The sequence below is a fragment of the Trachypithecus francoisi genome, unplaced genomic scaffold (assembly GCF_009764315.1).
Source record: "Trachypithecus francoisi isolate TF-2019V2 unplaced genomic scaffold, Tfra_2.0 Lachesis_group10, whole genome shotgun sequence".
NCBI lineage: Eukaryota > Metazoa > Chordata > Mammalia > Primates > Cercopithecidae > Trachypithecus > Trachypithecus francoisi.
The window spans coordinates 25,211,737-25,229,285 of NW_022681455.1; the positions used below are offsets into that span (position 1 = coordinate 25,211,737).

The 17,549-nt window shown below is 44.7% G+C and overlaps 1 protein-coding gene across 7 annotated transcripts in view; it reads right to left on the minus strand.

The window, feature by feature from the left end:
* The window catches only part of RIPOR2 (RHO family interacting cell polarization regulator 2), a 247,534-nt gene that overhangs the window by 23,960 nt on the left and 206,025 nt on the right, over positions 1 to 17,549 (minus strand). For 4 of the 7 annotated variants that reach the window (XM_033216401.1, XM_033216400.1, XM_033216403.1 and 1 more), the window contains exons 13-17: positions 13,897 to 14,589; positions 9,863 to 10,044; positions 5,839 to 6,007; positions 2,400 to 2,535; positions 324 to 485 (exon numbers count right to left, since the gene is read on the minus strand). In XM_033216401.1, the coding sequence (XP_033072292.1) occupies positions 324 to 485; positions 2,400 to 2,535; positions 5,839 to 6,007; positions 9,863 to 10,044; positions 13,897 to 14,589 (1,342 nt within the window). Of the gene's footprint in view, positions 1 to 323; positions 486 to 2,399; positions 2,536 to 5,838; positions 6,008 to 9,862; positions 10,045 to 10,130; positions 11,517 to 13,896; positions 14,590 to 17,549 lie in introns of those variants that run through there. The other 3 variants (XM_033216406.1, XM_033216404.1, XM_033216405.1) reach the window with 2 other exon arrangements.

Genomic DNA, 17,549 nt, shown 5'->3' on the forward strand with positions numbered 1-17,549 from the left:
TCTCGAACTCCTGACCTCAGGTGATCCACCTGTGTCGGTCTCCCAAAGTGCTGGGATTACCAATGTGAGCCACTGTGCCTGGCTAAAATGTAATAGCTTTAAATGTCACTGATGATGTTCTGAATTAAAACAGTTCAACATCTTTATTTTCTTAAATCTGAGTAGATGATGTTTTCCCTGAACAGTACACTTCTTTTTTCAGGGCTGGCCTTTTGTATGCTTCCCATCCACAGGCAAGTGGTAGGAGGAACCCCCCGGATCCCGCCGCAAAGCCCACTCTCACACTGAAGGACAGAAATTCTCTCTCTACTGCTGCCTCGTACCTGGGTCTGCAAGTCCTGGATATTCTTTGTTGACAGTTCTGGCAAAGCTGGCCTCCAGTTGCTTAATCACTCTGTCCGCTGGGCTGTGGTAGACACCAGTAGGGCTGCAGCACTTGGTCCAGAATGACAGCAAAGACAGCTTTTTGTGAAATTCTGGTATGGCTGGAAAAGAAGAGCAACCCCTCATCTCATAACACATTTTATTTTATTTTATCTTTTTGAGACAGAGTCTTGCTCTGTTACCCAGGCTGGAGTGCAATGGCATGATCTTGGCTCACTGCAACTTCCGCTCCTAGGTTCAAGTGATTCTCTTGCCTCAGCTTCCCAAGTAGCTGGGATTACAGGCATGCACCACCACATCTGGCTACTTTTTGTATTTTTATTAGAGATGGGGTTTTACCATGTTGGTCAGGCTGGTCTCGAACTTCTGGCCTCAAGCAAACCACCCACCTCGGCCTCCCAAAGTGCTGGGATTATAGGCGTGAACCACCGCGCCTGGCCATAACACATTTTAAATGAAGCAGATGAAGACGTGTTGGGGCAAGGGTGTGTGTGGGGGAGGTCTTTAGGGACCTTTTTTCTCCCCATAAGACTGTGATTAGTTTTCAGATGGAACTAGCAGATTCCTCTGTGGTTGGCAGATGGCCCAAAGGGTAAAGAAGTTATTACAGGAACTCATCCTGCCTGGGGAACAAAGAAAACAGAGCAAAAACAAGGCTGCTTGCTGTGAGTGATAGGAAACACAGGAGCTCTACCCTTGAGAAACATTCCAATCATGGGTTTTCCTGTAACTCCACAGCAGAAATCATACAGGATCAAGGACTCAAACTTGAGGAGAGTTTCCTGAAGGGGATGGGAGGTAGCGGTAGGTGGCTGGAGGAAATTTTTACCCTGCCCAGGTGGTTTCCTGACTGAAATGACTGAACAGCATGGTACCAGGTGGCATAGGAACAATGTTTCACTTGCATGTGTCATGATCATGAGGAGGGGGCTGGGAGAGGAGAGGACACAAGTCACTCACAGCCTGAATGTCCTGCCCCTCTTCATGCCCCTCAGAGACCAGCCAAGGTCACCTACTTCTACTGGGAATGGATGTGGGAGGCAGAAATGTACAGGGAGAATAAGATAGAGGAAGTTTTAGGTTTAATCAGAGATTACCTGGAAGACCCTATTTCTGCTTAATATCTGATATGAAAAAAGACATAAATTCTGGTTTCTACAAAAGTGCCCCATAGCCAGATCACACAAATTCAAAGGCATCTTTCCCATGTCAAATTCTTCATCTAAAACTCTTAGAATCAGGAACTCTCCTGGAGGTGTTTGCATCCATGTATTTGTACCTTTCCCGAGCAGGGTCTGGCAGGATCTTCCATTTGACAGTCACCATATGAGTTGTCTTAGCCACCTCCAGGGTACAAGAACATCCAATAGTCATCTGTCCCTAAAGGGAACCGCACCAGCAGAAAGTCTGTGAAACTCTGCCTGTGAAGTGGGTGCTGTTTCTGTTTCTGTATCTGACTTCTGGAGGTGGAGGCCCCCTGGAAAAAAACTGTGTGTCTGCTGCTTTGACTCAGAAAGCCGAAATGTGACATTAATGAGTCCAATTTGTTTGCAGACCTTTCTCTCTCTCTTTTTTTTTTTTTTTTGTTGTTGTTGAGACGGAGTCTCGCTCTGTCGCCCAGGCTGGAGTGCAGTGGCCGGATCTCAGCTCACTGCAAGCTCCGCCTCCCGGGTTTACGCCATTCTCTCGCCTCAGCCTCCCCAGTAGCTGGGATTACAGGCGCCCGCCATCTCGCCCGGCTAATTTTTTGTATTTTTTTAGTAGAGACGGGGTTTCACCGTGTTAGCCAGGATGGTCTCGATCTCCTGACCTCGTGATCCGCCCGTCTCGGCCTCCCAAAGTGCTGGGATTACAGGGTTGAGCCACCGCGCCCGGCCATTGCAGACCTTTCTCAATCCTGTGACCTAAGAATGCTTTTCTGTTTTTCCAACAAAGCAATGAACATGCATAGGGAGTGGATTGGGCTAGTGGTGTCATCATTTACATGAATAGCGGTGTAACTGGCAGACACTTACCTTCCACAACAGAACTGATATTTCCTATGTTCTCATCACTGACAGCAGCGAGTTTCTCCATCACTTGGATCTGCCTAGAAAGCTTCTCTAAGAGACTTCTTGCCACAAACGGGATTTTGCTTGAGAAAACAATTTGCTGGTAAAACAAACAAAACCACGTTTCAATTATGTTGTTTTCAGTAGAGCTTTCTCTATCCAGCTTCATCCTTCCTGAATGTGGTGGTGATACTAAATAAACTCATGCAATGTTTTTCTTCCAGCTTGATAATGATCCTCATTCCATGCCAGTTACAACATCTGATGAAATCGGGCATGTTTTTGTTGCTTTGCATTTCTTCATGTGTGCATAAATTCTGGAACTTTCTCAGTAGTAGGTCTACAACGTTATTATAAAGCTGCCTTCCCTTTTATGTACTATGAATCTGATCTTCCCCTTTGAAACACGAGGGGCAGTTTAGGCTGTGTCTTGGTGTGTAAGCAGAAATAGATTTGTCTTACAAATGCAGTAATTTTTCACAGCATGGTTTTATTTTTGTGTGTGTGTGTTCAAGTTGAAAGTTAAGGGCAGGTTAAATGATAATGATAATTACAATCAGAGCTGTCTCTTGATAACAAATGAGTGCTTACTATGTGCCAGGCACTGGTCTGAGTCCTGTATAAGTGTTAGCTTATGTTATTTCTCATAACAAGCCAATGAGGCGGGTCCTATTGATATCCCCATTTTACTGATGAGAAAATTGAGGCACAGAGAGATTAAGCAACCTGCCCAAGGTCACCTAAGTTGTAAGTGGGTTCATTTGTGTGCAGTTCACAGGAATGAGAAGGCCTAAGAGAGGAAAGAATATAAGTCACTTGCTGCCCAATGGTTCTATTGCTTTCTGTGTCTCTCAGAGACTTGTCTCGATCACCTGGTAGGCATAGATGCAGAACACAGACCTGTACTACTATGCTGCATTGTTTAAAGTATTGAGACTCTAAAACAAATAGGATTTTCAAACCCAGCACTTTGGGAGGCTGAGGCAGGCAGATCATGAGGTCAGGAGATTGAGACCATCCTGGCCAACATGGCGAAACCCCACCTCTACTAAATATACAAAAATTAGCCAGGCGTGGTGGTGCAGGCTTGTAGTCTAAGCTATTCAGGAGGCTGAGGCAGGAGAGTCGCTTGAACCCTGGAGGCGGAGGCTGCAGTGAGTCAAGATTGTGCCACTGCACTCCAGCCTGGGTGACAGAGTAAGACTCTGTCTCAAAAAAAAAAAAAAAAAAGTCTAGTGCAGCAATTATGTACTAACACCTTTCTTGTGAGTAAATACAATAGCAATGAACTGCTTTATTTTGAAAATAATTGTAGTGATTATGATTCTTAGAAAATGCACATCTTTATCTCTCTGTGATTATATACCTAACAAATAAGTAAGCTCACACACGAATCAATGCAAGTGAGAAGTTAAGTTTCTAATCCTCACTCCTTCAATCTACATCTTTATATCCACCTCTTCTGTTTTTGTACCATTGCTCATCCCCACAGAAAGGTTGAATTATTATAATCACGGCCTTACTACTGAGAGAAACACTTCATTGACTGCTTACACTAAAAACATGCCAATTAGTCTTTGCAAGGAAACAGTCACTCTTTCATAGACAAGAATTCTTTTATGTCTCACAAAACAGCTATTTTTCACTGAAAGAGAAACAAGTGGTTTGCTTGGTGTAGTATCAAGGTCAGCAAGGACAAAGAGCTGTCTCGTTCAAATGGTTGGTGAGTAGAAAACAGTTATACATAAATAAAAATCCCTGTCTATTTTGATCAGAAAAAAAAATTGCACATTCTACCAGATTGGTTGTCAATCTCATGGTTTGTGAGACCTTTGTGGTTTTTGACCTTGAAACTCAACAGAAGAGTTCAACTAAGTGTTGGCTAACCAAGTGGCAGGAGTTATAATTGCCAACCAGTCTTCCACAGCACACAGTTGTCTGAGGCTTCTCTGATGCTCTTCATCTATGGTGGAGAAGCATATTCTCCTTACATGTGTGTTACCAAGGAGGCAACACTGCCCCTCTGCTGGGCTCCCAAGGGACCCCTGGCTCCTCACCCTGACTCTTGTCTTCCAACAGGTTCTGTGCTTTTGGGTTGCAACAATTCCTCCTCTTTCTGCACCCTTCCTGCTTGGCTGATCCCCTTACACTTTTTTTTCTTTTTTTCTTTTTTTTAAAATGAGGCCTCAGCCTCTCAAAGTGCTGGGTTTGCAAATCCCATTTGTTTTAGAGTCCAAATACCTTAGACAATTCAGCATGGTAGTACAGGTCTGTATTCTGCATGTATGCCTACCAGGTGATCGAGACAGGTCTCTGAGAGACACAGAAAGGAGTAGAACCATTTTTACCCAGGCTGGAGTGCAGTGGCGCCTTCACAGCTCACTGCAACCTCTGCCTCCCAGGCTCAAGCAATCCTCCCTCCTCAGCCTCCTGAGTAGCTGGGACCACAGGCGTGTGCCACCATGCCTGACTAATTTTTGTATCTTTTGTAGAGATGAGGTTTCACTCTGTTGACCAGGCTAGTCTCAAACTCCTGGACTCAAACAATCTTCCTGCTTTGGCCTCCCAAAGTGCTGGGACTATGGGCATAAGCCACTGTGCCTGGTCTGGAACCATTATATTAGCTTCTGCATTCTCTTCTTGTTTCACATACATCCAAGCAAGCTGGGAGAAGAATGATATTAGGAGAAGAAAAGCAACCAGGCAAGGAGAAAGCTCTTAAATAGATGCTTGAGGAAAAATGCTTTGTTCAAGACAGCTGAAACCCTTCCTGCAACAAGAGAATTTCAGAACATTTGCTCCACTGTTGAAAAACCTTAAGTGGTAAACAGCTTGGGATGAGAAGAAAAATCAGCTCTGTGGTGTCCCAGAATGAGAGCTAAATGGTGATGATGATGGCCTAGAGAAATATCTCTTAGCATTGCTAATAAGAAGTACTTATTCAAGATCCAGGAGACTGTGGTTAGATTCTTTAACACTTTCTTTTAGCTCTCCAGGTGGTGAAAAAGTAATTCATTTGACATTCACATTAATATATATTCAGCACTACTGGCTTTCAAACTCCATTGCAGATGGTGGAATACAAATGCTTTCCCCCTCGCCACCCCCTTAATCACATTATTCTCATTTACTACCAAATGAGACAACAGTGAGAGCTAACCACATTCCACCTACTACTGTTAAGGTCTGGAGAGTTAGGTTCAAAGATGAAAAACCCAAGGTTGTAGAGGGTTGGGCAGGCCCAACCTCTACAAGTCAGAGTTTTTGACTTGGCTCAAACCAGAGCAAGACTGTTCTCTTATTCCTGAATTCTCATTTCCCTGGCAACACTAAAAAATGAAAGCACACTTCCTGGTATGTAAATCACCTGGCATCTCAAACACAAATTCATCGCTGATCCTACCTGCACGAGTTGGGTGCAGTACTGGAGGTGCCTGATGATGGTGATGTCCAGGCTCTCGTTGCCTGTGGTCAGTGGGAGAGGACTTCCTGCCACACTGGTCCCAACTCCTGTGTCTTCAGTGAGCGCTTCACTGAGATGGCCCCTGGCTTCTGGGTGAACTGACCTGTAACTACTGAAGGTGGGCAAAACATTAGCTATTCTTTTTCTGTGCACAAACCACAGGTCAAGTCAACATGGTTTGCATCAGGCCCCAGCACCAACCCCTGAAAACAGTCTTTCACTTGCCTATCTTGAAAAATAGAGACACCTTTCAAAAATTACTTAATTCTGCCTGGTCACCAAATTGCCTAGAGTTAAAAGGAAATGCAAACAAATTGTTTCAAAGTTCTTTCTCTGCTTCTTAAGCCTAATGAACCACTTATGAAGTCGTTTCACCCAGAAGTCTTTGAAACATACCCTCAGTTTGAATGTGTTGCACTTTCCTGCTCTGTTGACAGGGTGATCTGCCAAATTTTCTGGGATTAAACTGTCCTCTATATTTGTGGTTTCCCAAAAGCAATACCATTAAGAAATAATCTGTCAAGGCTTTTTTCCTGGCCTCAGATCAATTGCTACTTGAATAAAAGGAAAAAGGAAAGCTGCCAAGAAGAGAGACATGATGTTCTACTCTGGACAAAAGTTAAAAAGGGTGTTTGAATATTTAGAGGAATAGCTTAGTTCTGCCTCTCACGCTTTGTTTAAACCTCCTTGTTGAACTGTATGAAGTTATATCATGATAGGCACCTACATTTTAAAAAATCTCTTGCATTGATTATCTAATTTTATTCTTAAAATAAACCTGTGTACTGGGGAGGGTGGCAAGAGTGATCTTGTTTCCCATGATTAGCAGGGATGTTAAGAGTGTCCTGGTTCACCCAGCTAGACAGGACAGGGCAGATTTGGGCTTCTAGCCTCACACTCTCTGGTGTCCACAATTTTAAAAGATCAGCACCAGAGCTTAGAGGCTTTGAATGCTTTATTCTGATTCACATTTGCCTCCAAGGGGAAAACATTCAGTTTGTGTCCGGGCAGTCCACACATAGCAGCTGTTACATATTTAAAACACACACACACACACACACACACACACACACACACACACACACACACTCTTCCCTAATACTTCTGATGACATACAATGAGATTAATCAAATTAGACATATTTAATATCGATGTATAACATTTGTAAAATCTGTGATATTTCTGTTGTTAAAATGTTTCTTATAGCAAGAAGAAAAAAAGTTTAGATTGATGCCTGACTTTGCTATATCCTGTAACAGCTTAAGGTAACAAGTAAGCAGAAAAATTTTTGGATAAGAAGCATTTCACAAATTCTATCAAGCTAAAAAATATGAAGGCGGAACAATTTACTTTTATTTATTTATTTTTGAGATGGAGTCTCGCACTGCTACCCAGGCTGGAGCACAATGGCTCGATCTCAGCTCACTGCAACCTCCACCTCCCAGGTTCAAGCCATTCTCCTGCCTCAGCCTCCTGAGTAGCTGGGACTACAGGCATACACCACCATGACTAGTTAATTTTTGTATTTTTTCACCATGTTGATCAGGCTGGTCTCGAACTCCTGACCTCAAGTGATTCACCCTGTTCGGCTTCCCAAAGTGCTGGGATTACAGGAGTGAACCACCAGGCCCTGCCTTATTTATTTATTTGAGAGAAGGTCTTGCTCTGTTGCCCAGGCTGGAGTGCTGTGGTACAATCTCAGCTCACCTTGACCTCCTGGGTTCAAGCAATCCTCCCACCTCAGCCTCCGCATAGCTGGGACAACAGGTGCGTACCACCACACCCAACTAACTTTCGTATTTTTAGTAGAGATGTGATCTTGCCATGTTTCTCAGGCTGGTCTTGAACTACTGAGTTCAAGTAATCCTCTGGCCTTGGCTTCCCAAAGTGCTGGGATTATAGGCATGAGCCACCATGCCTGGCCAAATGTAGGATAATTTGAACATTACATTCATTTAATAAATTTTCTTTGCCATGTCCCCAGTTTGCTTAAGCAGTAAATTCAAGTTCTCATGGTTTTTTTCCTGGTTTTATTTTGAAAAAGGAAACCCTTCAGGGACAACAACAACAACAAAACTAACATCTTTCAGAGAGATTTGTGAAGGTTGAAGTCGCAGCTTGCTGTAACTTGAAACCTGCTTACGTCATATTGTGCCAAAGGTAAAGATGAGTGGGCAATCCACCCCCACTTTGGGAAAGTGTGTTTTCTTTCACAGCAGTTGGTGGAGGTGGGTACGTGCCACTGTACTTATTTCTTTCACAGCAGTTGGTGGAGGTGGGTACGTGCCACTGTACTTATTTCTTTCACAGCAGTTGGTGGAGGTGGGTACGTGCCACTGTACTTATTCTTCCACAGCAGTGGGTGGAGGTGGGTACGTGCCACTGTACTTATTTCTTCCACAGCAGTTGGTGGAGGTGGGTACGTGCCACTGTACTTATTTCTTCCACAGCAGTGGGTGGAGGTGGGTACGTGCCACTGTACTTATTTCTTCCACAGCAGTTGGTGGAGGTGGGTACGTGCCACTGTACTTATTTCTTCCACAGCAGTGGGTGGAGGTGGGTACGTGCCACTGTACTTATTTCTTCCACAGCAGTTGGTGGAGGTGGGTACGTGCCACTGTACTTATTTCTTCCACAGCAGTGGGTGGAGGTGGGTACGTGCCACTGTACTTATTTCTTCCACAGCAGTGGGTGGAGGTGGGTACGTGCCACTGTACTTATTTCTTCCACAGCAGTTGGTGGAGGTGGGTACGTGCCACTGTACTTATTTCTTCCACAGCAGTGGGTGGAGGTGGGTACGTGCCACTGTACTTATTTCTTCCACAGCAGTTGGTGGAGGTGGGTACGTGCCACTGTACTTATTTCTTCCACAGCAGTGGGTGGAGGTGGGTACGTGCCACTGTACTTATTTTGCTTTAATCTGTAGTTAATAAAATTGGACCCCAGGCTCTAGTTCTCAAAATGTGATTTGGCTGCACGAGGACACCTGATGGTGAAGGTGACAATGTTTCACCTTCATCCACTGCTTCCAGAGAAGGTCACATTCTCCACCTGGATTGCTGCAGAACCAGTGGCAGTCATCGGTCATCCTCTTTTACATTCTAAGAGAAATATGCACCATGGGACTTAAACTTGGCTTTGATGCATGCCTTGATGAACTCAGTCTCATGCAAAGACTCACTGGGTTGAAGGAAGCATAAAGGGTTGGGAAAGGGAAGCTCAACAAAACAAAGGCAACTGAAGTCAAGTGCCAGCCAGGGAGAACCAGGTCCAAATTTGTCATCAGTAAGAGTTCTCCAGAAATGTGTATACCTAGTTAATTTGGAATTAATTGCATGGGGTCAAGTTGTAGACACTGAACCGTATAAGACACATGTGAGGGCTGGGTGTGGTGGCTCACACCTGTAATCCCAGCACTTTGGGAGGCTAAGGCGGGTGTATCACCTGAGGTCAGGAGTTCAAGACCAGCCTGGCCAACATGGTGAAACCCCCATCTCTACTAAAAAAAAACAAAAATTAGCTGGGTGTGGTGGCAAGCGCCTGTAGTCACAGCTACTGGGGAAGCTGAGGCAGGAGAATTGCTTGAATGTGGGAGGTGGAGGTTGTGGTGAGCTGAGATCGCACCACTGCACTCCAGCCTGGGTGACAGAGCAAGACCCTGTCCTAAAAAAAAAAAAAATGTGTACACATGTATGTGTATATAAACATTCTCATACAAAATTTTCCTATTTATAAAGAGGAAATATAAAGATATTTATTTTCCCTTAAGCAACCCCAAAGAGATGAATAATATTGATGCTTTTATTGCACTTGACAATAAAAAGGAATTGTAAGCCAACTGGTCACACATGTGGAGAGTTTAATCTTCCTGGAAATGTGTACCAGGTCCCCTCTGACAGTAACAAAGAACTACTGTATCAGCTGTGATAGGAGAAATATAAGGAGACACTAACTCCAGACTTACCTGTGTTTCTCAGTCTCGGTGTCTGAAAATACTGAGTCAGCACCTCCGCCAACATTACAAACCTCATCACCATCCTCCTCCTCGTCAAAATCAGAGGTGTTCAGGAAATCAAAGCTTTCTAAAGCACTTTCAACTGTAAGACTTAAACTGGAAGACCTGCTGCGGCTTACTGCTGGCTTGCACTGTAAAGGCAGAAGGCACCAGGGAGAACATCAACATATCCAGAAAGAGAAACAGGACACACGATGCTCAATTGGAGATGCCACACTTTTTTTTGTTTCAAGTTTTTATTTTTTGTTAGCATTTAAAAATGCATTTAAAAATCTTAATATCCAAAAAAAGTACAACCATGGATAAAATGGCACAATATCTGGGACTGGTTGCAGAAGAATCCAGAGGGAAGTAAGCAGGTTGAAGAATAGGAAACAAGATTGGCCATGAGTTGATCACTGGGGAGGTGGAGAGACAGGCACACTGGGATCCATTAGAGGATTGTCTCTACTTCTGTTTGAAATTTTTGTAACAAAAAGTTGAAAACAAAACAAAACAAAACAAAGTCAACCACGAAGCCTTGGGAAACAGAACTGCTATATCCCTCTGCCTAGTGCTCACCCCAAAATAAAATACAACAAGCAGACAAATTTTAAGTCGTGAGTCAATGCTGAATACTGACCAATCTCTAATTCCAAGTGGCAATGTCTTCAGTGTTCTACAAAAGGTGCTAGCTATCTAAGGCACCCGCTCTAAAGGACTAACAAAACAAATCCCAGAAACAGGAAGTGGCTCAAATTCACCTAGCCCATGTTCCCTAGGTAAGAAGCCCTGCATTTTTTTTGTTGTTGTTGTTCAGACAAGGTCTTGCTCTGTCACTCAGGTTGGAGTGCAGTGGTGTGATCACAGCTCACTGCAGCCTCAACCTCCTGGGCTTTAGCAATCCTCTCACCTTAGCCTCCCAGGTAGCTGAGACCACAGGCATGTGTCACCACACCAGGCTAATTCTTTTCCTTTTTGTAAAGACAGGGTCTCCCTATATTGACCATACTTGTCTCGAACTCTTGGGTTCCAGCAATCCTTGGCCTCCCAAAGCGTTGGGATTACAGGCATGAGCCACTGCACCTACTCACAGCATATAATTTTTCCTCGGAGCTTTGAGGGAAGAATGAATGCCTTGCGCATGACAAGAAGCAGCCCTGCTTCCTCTGTAGCTCTGCCTCAAAGGGAACAAGTCCCATCACTTCCCTGACCAGGCCCTGGCATCATGGGAACAATCCCATTCTCTGGCCTGGAGCATTCTATAATGCTGGCCACATGCAGAAACATTACAAGCAAAACAATGCCAGTTGCTACGGGCACAGAGTTGGAGAGAAGTATTTCCAAATATTCAAGAAGATGCTGGGGTGGGTCAAATGGGACAAATTCTGCAAGTAAGAAGCACTAAATGTCCTCCATCCAGTTAGGTGACACTCCGTGCTGATTTCTTAGTGCAAGGTAGAAAGGGCCTTGCAGGGATCTGTCTCTGACACTCAAGATGGCACAAAAGTACATGGGAAAACGTCTTTCAGTCTTTTAAATCACAGTTGTCTCATTCACCCTCAGTGATCTCCGTCCAAGAGGCAGCACCACTTAGTTTCTGATGGTCAAGATGTTTAGCATCCTAGGAATGTGAAGGAGGGAGAAAAGAGAAAGCTTTGTCCAGCTGATGCTTTAGTTCTGGCTGGATACAAAGCCATTTGCCCCAGACCTAAACACACTCACTAGTGACGTTTTCAGCAGTCTCAGGGGGAGAGAGGGAGTTGGTCTGGTTTTCACCTGCTTCTAGGGTCTTTTTTCCTAAGCAAGGTGTCTGCACAATTTGATCTTTTGCAGTATGGATGTGTTTAAATATTGGTCATGAAAAGGAAGGGGCAGTTGAGGATTTTAGTAGCAGGACAATTTTAGAACAACAGCAGACTGAAATAATACTCTGGAAAGAAGTCTCTGGTCACCAGTTTTTAATAATGCTTAGTGTTTCCTGCAGATTGAGCTACTTAGCAGCATCCTAGATGCCTGGAATGGGACCCGCTATCACTACTGGATTTCTCTAAGGAATTCACTTTAGATGGCATCAATTTGTGTCTTAGCTCTTTGAAATGAATACCTTTTGCCCACAAAGCAAAGCTGGTCAACTGTGCAGAAAAGATAGGTGCTTAGTGGAATACCAGACAAGCAGCCTGCATGTACAAGCCCTGAGCTGATGGTTTTGAACTGATATTTTACAGAAAGTAGATTCAGAGTGCTCTTCTGTTTCTCGGAGACTATGTCATCAACTGAACTGTCATGAGCATTTGAGGACCTGGAGAGTCAGAGCCTGAATTATCATCTGCCTTAGGCACAAATCTCTTCCAGAGTTAGGTCAGCAAGACTGAGTAGAGAAGGATAAGATGGTCAAAAAGCCTTGGAAATGCAGTTTCAGATGCCACTGGGCATGTAAAAACAATCATCATATTCTTTTTTTTTTTTTTTTTTGAGACAGGATCTCACTTTTTCGCCCAGGCTGGAGTGCAGTGGCGTGATCTCGGCTCACTACAACCTCTGCTTCCTTGGCTCAAGAGATTCTTCCACCTCAGCCTCCCGAGTAGCTGGGACTACAGGTGTGTGCCACCATGCCCAGCTAATTTTTGTATTTTTTGTAGAGATGGGATTTTGTCATGTTGCCTGGACTGGACTCTAACTCCTGGGCTCAAGTCATCTACCCGCCTTGGCCTCTCAACATGCTGGGATTACAGGCGTGAGCCACCATGCTCAGCCAGGAAAACAGTCTTAGAAAGGGATGCAACAGCCTTCTGTGGGTTGGTTCTTGGCTTGCCCCTGCAACCTTACTTTCAAGCCTTTTTACAGACCAGGTTCCCCAAAGAACTGCTCTTTTAAGAAAAAGGATCCGAGTTATAAAAAATATAAAAAAATATAAATCAGAGCAGCAAAGAATACAAGAAGTGGCAGTGAGATTTGGGACAATTCAAATCTGTCTTCTTGTGCAGTGTTTTTTAAAAAATTAATCTGTATGCAGGTGGAGACAGATACATCCTGATGCAGCAATAATGATCTCATTATCAGGACCTCCCGCCTGTGAGGAAATCATCCTTCTCATCTTACCCTCCCACCTGTACCCTGGACTGTCTGATCCCCATGGATTGAGGGTATCTGTGGAGAGTCTATAGATCCCCTGCTCTAGAGTAGAATGGATGATTATTTTGCTGATGATTAATCTGAGATTCTGACTTGGTTATTTGGACCAATTGTGAGAGCAGGCAGTCTCCTCCAGGAGGCAGTGGCTCATGGCTCTCACAATGGAACTGGATAACTCTGACTCCAACCAGGGAAAGGGCTCCCTGCTTTCCCGACCCCCTGAGAGGGATCCCATCCAGTAACGCCTGTGAGACTGTAATCATCAAAGTGCCACTATTTCACATATGGGATTAGAATGATTCACTTGGGGACTGGGGGAATTTCAACATTCTCTAGAGCTCTTTGTTTAAATCCTAATCAATTTAGATAAGTTGATCTGTTGTCAGGAAAATAAAACTTAATATGCACTACTGGCATATTAGTGCCATTTACAATGATGATGAGCTATTAATCCTGTGATTGGACAAGATTTTTTTTTTTTTTTTTTTGACGGAGTCTTGCTCTGTCGCCCAGGCTGGAGTGCAGTGGTGTGATCTCCTCTCACTGCAAGCTCCGCCTCCTGGGTTCATGCCATTCTCCTGCCTCAGCCTCCCAAGTAGCTGGGACTACGGGCACCCGCCACCAGGCCCAGCTAATTTTTTTGTATTTTTAGTAGAGATGGGGTTTCACGGTGTTAGCCAGGATGGTCTCCATCTCCTGACCTCGTGATCTGCCCTTCTCAGCCTCCCAAAGTGCTGGGATTACAAGCGTGAGCCACCGCGCCCGGCCTGGACAGGACTTTTTTTTAAATGATACCTCATCTTAAACAGAATGTTGGCTTAGGACACCTCTCTCCAAACCTAATCCAATTTCTCTGAAAAGGTACTTACTTTTAGAATATCATCCAAATGCATGACTTCTTGGTTCAGATCCTGAAACTCTTTATACTGCTCTTTATGTGGTTCTAATGCAAGGAAAAGCCCATTAAAAGCATCCTCTAAGCTTCCATCTAGAAAGGATCTGCAGCCTTCGGATTCTCCTCCGACAGAGCCCTCAGAGAGCACCCTGTCTGTGGCCACTGGCACCTCTGCGGATGTGAGCCTCTTAACCAGCTGCTTCGTGATGTTTCCTTCCAAAGTGTCCAGTTCCACAGGCTTGAGCTCAGAGGCCTCCTCGGACTCTTGCAGAAGTGCCTCTGCAACATCATTCTCAAGGAACAGGTGCTCAGCCCCAGCACCTGAGGACTGTCGGCGGCAAGCCTCAAATGGGGCCGAGGCAGGTTTCCTGGGCTCCTCTGGGTCTTCCTCCTTCAGGTGTGATTTTGGCTCTTGGCCTTCTCCCAAGGAGTTCCTGGAAGATGCTGAGCTGGTGTCATCCAAACCCTCATTCTGGGAGGCCAGGCTGCTGTGGTGAAACTCTGCAGGGGTGATGGTAATTTCTGGATTTGTTGAGTTGGAAGGGGAGCCTGTTGAGGGGGAGGCGAGGGCGCAGTCCCCGTTGGGCAGGTCACTGAAGCTGAGTGACAGTGGCATTTTCTCCTCGGCTGCCTTTCCATTTTCAAAGATGTCATCAGGTAGATTCGACTGTAGATAAAAGATACCTCATTATTATTTTCAATACAAATGATGCATTTGGCTTGGCATGGTTTATTTCCAGACAGAGTGTAAGACAATTACAATGAAAATACCCAGAACTTTCAGAATATTAGCATTTTATTTGTTGATGCCTGTGTGTGTGTGTGTGTGTGTGTGTGTGTCTGTGTGGCTGGCAAAAGAAAACAGACCATCAAGAACAGTTTCTATTGTTGAATCTAGGTGAAAGTTCATGCCAATAGTCTCAAGGTTTGACATTTTTCAAAAGAAAAGGTTGCATGGGGGAGGGGGCTTGTCTTCTGAATTCCAAGAGCTCATAATATTTGGCAGCCATAGTTATAAATAACATTACCAATTCCATTTTCTATTTAGGCAACTACCTTAAAAAACTTTCCAACGTCCATGCAATTTAGTTCCAAAGATGTGATGTTTTGTTCTGCTTCAATTCTCAAAAATTATTCCTTTGAAAATCTCTACCCACAAATCCCAAGCTCTGGAAAATGTTTTATTAATTTAGTAACCATGCCATAAATAATTCAAGGCCAGCCATACATTTGCATAGCTTCTCTAGAAATAAGAGGAAAAGACCAATAAATGGAACATCAATCTTGCAGGAGGTAAACCCCAGGGCTCTCAGGCTGCCCAGAAACACTGAGTCATCTGTCAAGCAGACCCGGGTGGTGTCACAGGTACGCCCTGTGCTTCATGAAGCAGAACTCTGAAGAGAGAGGTCAGAAATATCCAGGTAACCAAGATCATTCATTTATTCAGGCATTGCCATTTCTAAGTCAGCTCTCCTTGTGCTGTGGTCTGTGTATAATGCCTAAATGCCAAATGCTGCTCTGTGGAAAGGGCTTTTTAGTTATTGAGATTAACCCCTTCAAAATGGTTAATTTTTCTTTCTTTTTTATTTTCTTGAGACAGAGTTTCACTCTTGTTGCCCAGGCTGGAGTGCAATGGTACGATCTCAACTCACTGCAACCTCTGCCTCCTGGGTTCAAGTGATTCTCCTGCCTCAGCCTCCCAAGTAGTTAGGACTACAGGCATGCGCCACCATGCCCAGCTAATTTTTGTATTTTTTTTTTTAGTAGAGACAGGGTTTCACCATGTTGGTCAGGGTGGTCCCAAAGTCCTGACCTCAGGTGATCTGCCTGCCTCAGTCTCCCAAAGTGCTGGGATTACAGGCGTGAGCCACCACACCCGGCCCAAAATGGTTAATTTTCTCAGATTCCAGATTCAGGTTTTTAAAGTAAATAAATGGTAAGTATTATGCTAATAATTGTTTTAATTATATAGAAATTGACAAATTCTCAAAATTTGCTGGGAATAAGCCCGGCAAATAAAACTGTTACAGCAAATGCAGTGAGGAGCAGATGGGAAGATAAAGGCTCCCCGTCCTCCTCCAGCTGGGTCCCTGGTCCCATTGCTGCTGCATCTGAGGCCATGAGATCCTGACACATGCAGTTCGTTCCACCCAAACTGTCCATTGTTGTAGCATGGTTGGAAGGCGATTTACTTTAACTGCAGGCGAGTAAAATGATGTGTCACTGGACACTTGAGTAACCTCTACAAGCTCAGTTTCTTTACCTCCAAAACTGAGGATGTTTTACTCTGTGAGTGATTACTGAGCTGTGGTCCACAATGTTGTTGGGGTGTTGGGCTCTGGTGCTCCTCTTCCTCCCCTCCCAGCTTGTGTATTTCAGTTTCTTCCCTCATGTATTTGCACCCCCCACCTCATATACACCTTATGTCTCTAGGAAAGATAAAAGGAATCTTTTAGGGGAGGGATGAGGGATGCCTGGAGCCTTCTCCCTAGACCTCATCCATGGGGGTCCCTTAGGATTCTAGAACCCGTGGGCCCTCCACATGGTCCCACTGAGTCTCATCTGATCTGTGCACACCGATCTCATGGCAGCACCGAGGGAGGTGGGAGACAGTGGGTATGGCAGAGAGATTGGGTTGTCAGGATTCTTATTCAAATTCCAATGTCCTTCCCAGCCATTTCTCTTGAGACTCCAAGACTCAAGCCCAACTTCCACCTATTTAAGTGGCAAATATTTGGTGAGAATAAATCGAGATGCCCCACCCAAGGGGACTTGCAGTCTACCAAGGGGGCGAGCCTAACAATGAGCACACAACAGTACAATGGTGTGCATGCTGTAACTGAGGGATGACATCATGAGGGAAGGGCCCCAATAAGGGGGTGGCTGCTGCCTGAGAAAGAGCCAGTCCTGGAGCTTAATGTTGAGGATGGTGAGGTAGGGGGCAGGCACCAGAGGAAGTGCATGCTAGAAGGAACAACGTGCGAAGACATGAGCTCCTGAAAGGAGGTGGTGCATTTCGAGGACACTGAGAAGCTCCAAGGGGCCCCAGCAGTGGACAGAGAGTGGAAAAGTGAGATGGGCTTGTGGTGGGCTGTGCCCAGATGGAAACAGCCGCTCTGAGGACCTTTGCGTTTATCTAAAAGGTTTTATCAGGAAAATCATCCAGTTGTTTTCTAACCTTGTTCTTATTTAAATTATGACCTGAAACCTCTACCAACTCTCACCCACAACCCTCAACCTGTAGCACATGAGCATGAATATACATGTTATGGTAATTGTTGCGTGTACAGCTGTGTTGGCTCTTTGTGTTTTGGTTCATGTTTTCGTGTGTATTTCCCCCACATATTCTTCCTATTTTCCTTCAAAAGTCCACCAGAGTTTAGCCTGGTCCTTTTCACCTGCCTTTTGAGACAAGGTCTTGCTCTGCTCTCCAGACTGGACTGCAGTGATGCAATAACTCACTGCAGCCTCAACCTTCTGAGCTTTAGTGATCATCCTGCTTCAGTCTCCTGGGTAGTTGGGACCACAGGTGTGCACAACCACACCAGGGTAATTTTAAAATTTTTTTGTAGAGACAGGGTCTCACTTTGTTGCCCAGGCTGGTCTTGAACTCCTGGGCTCAAGCAA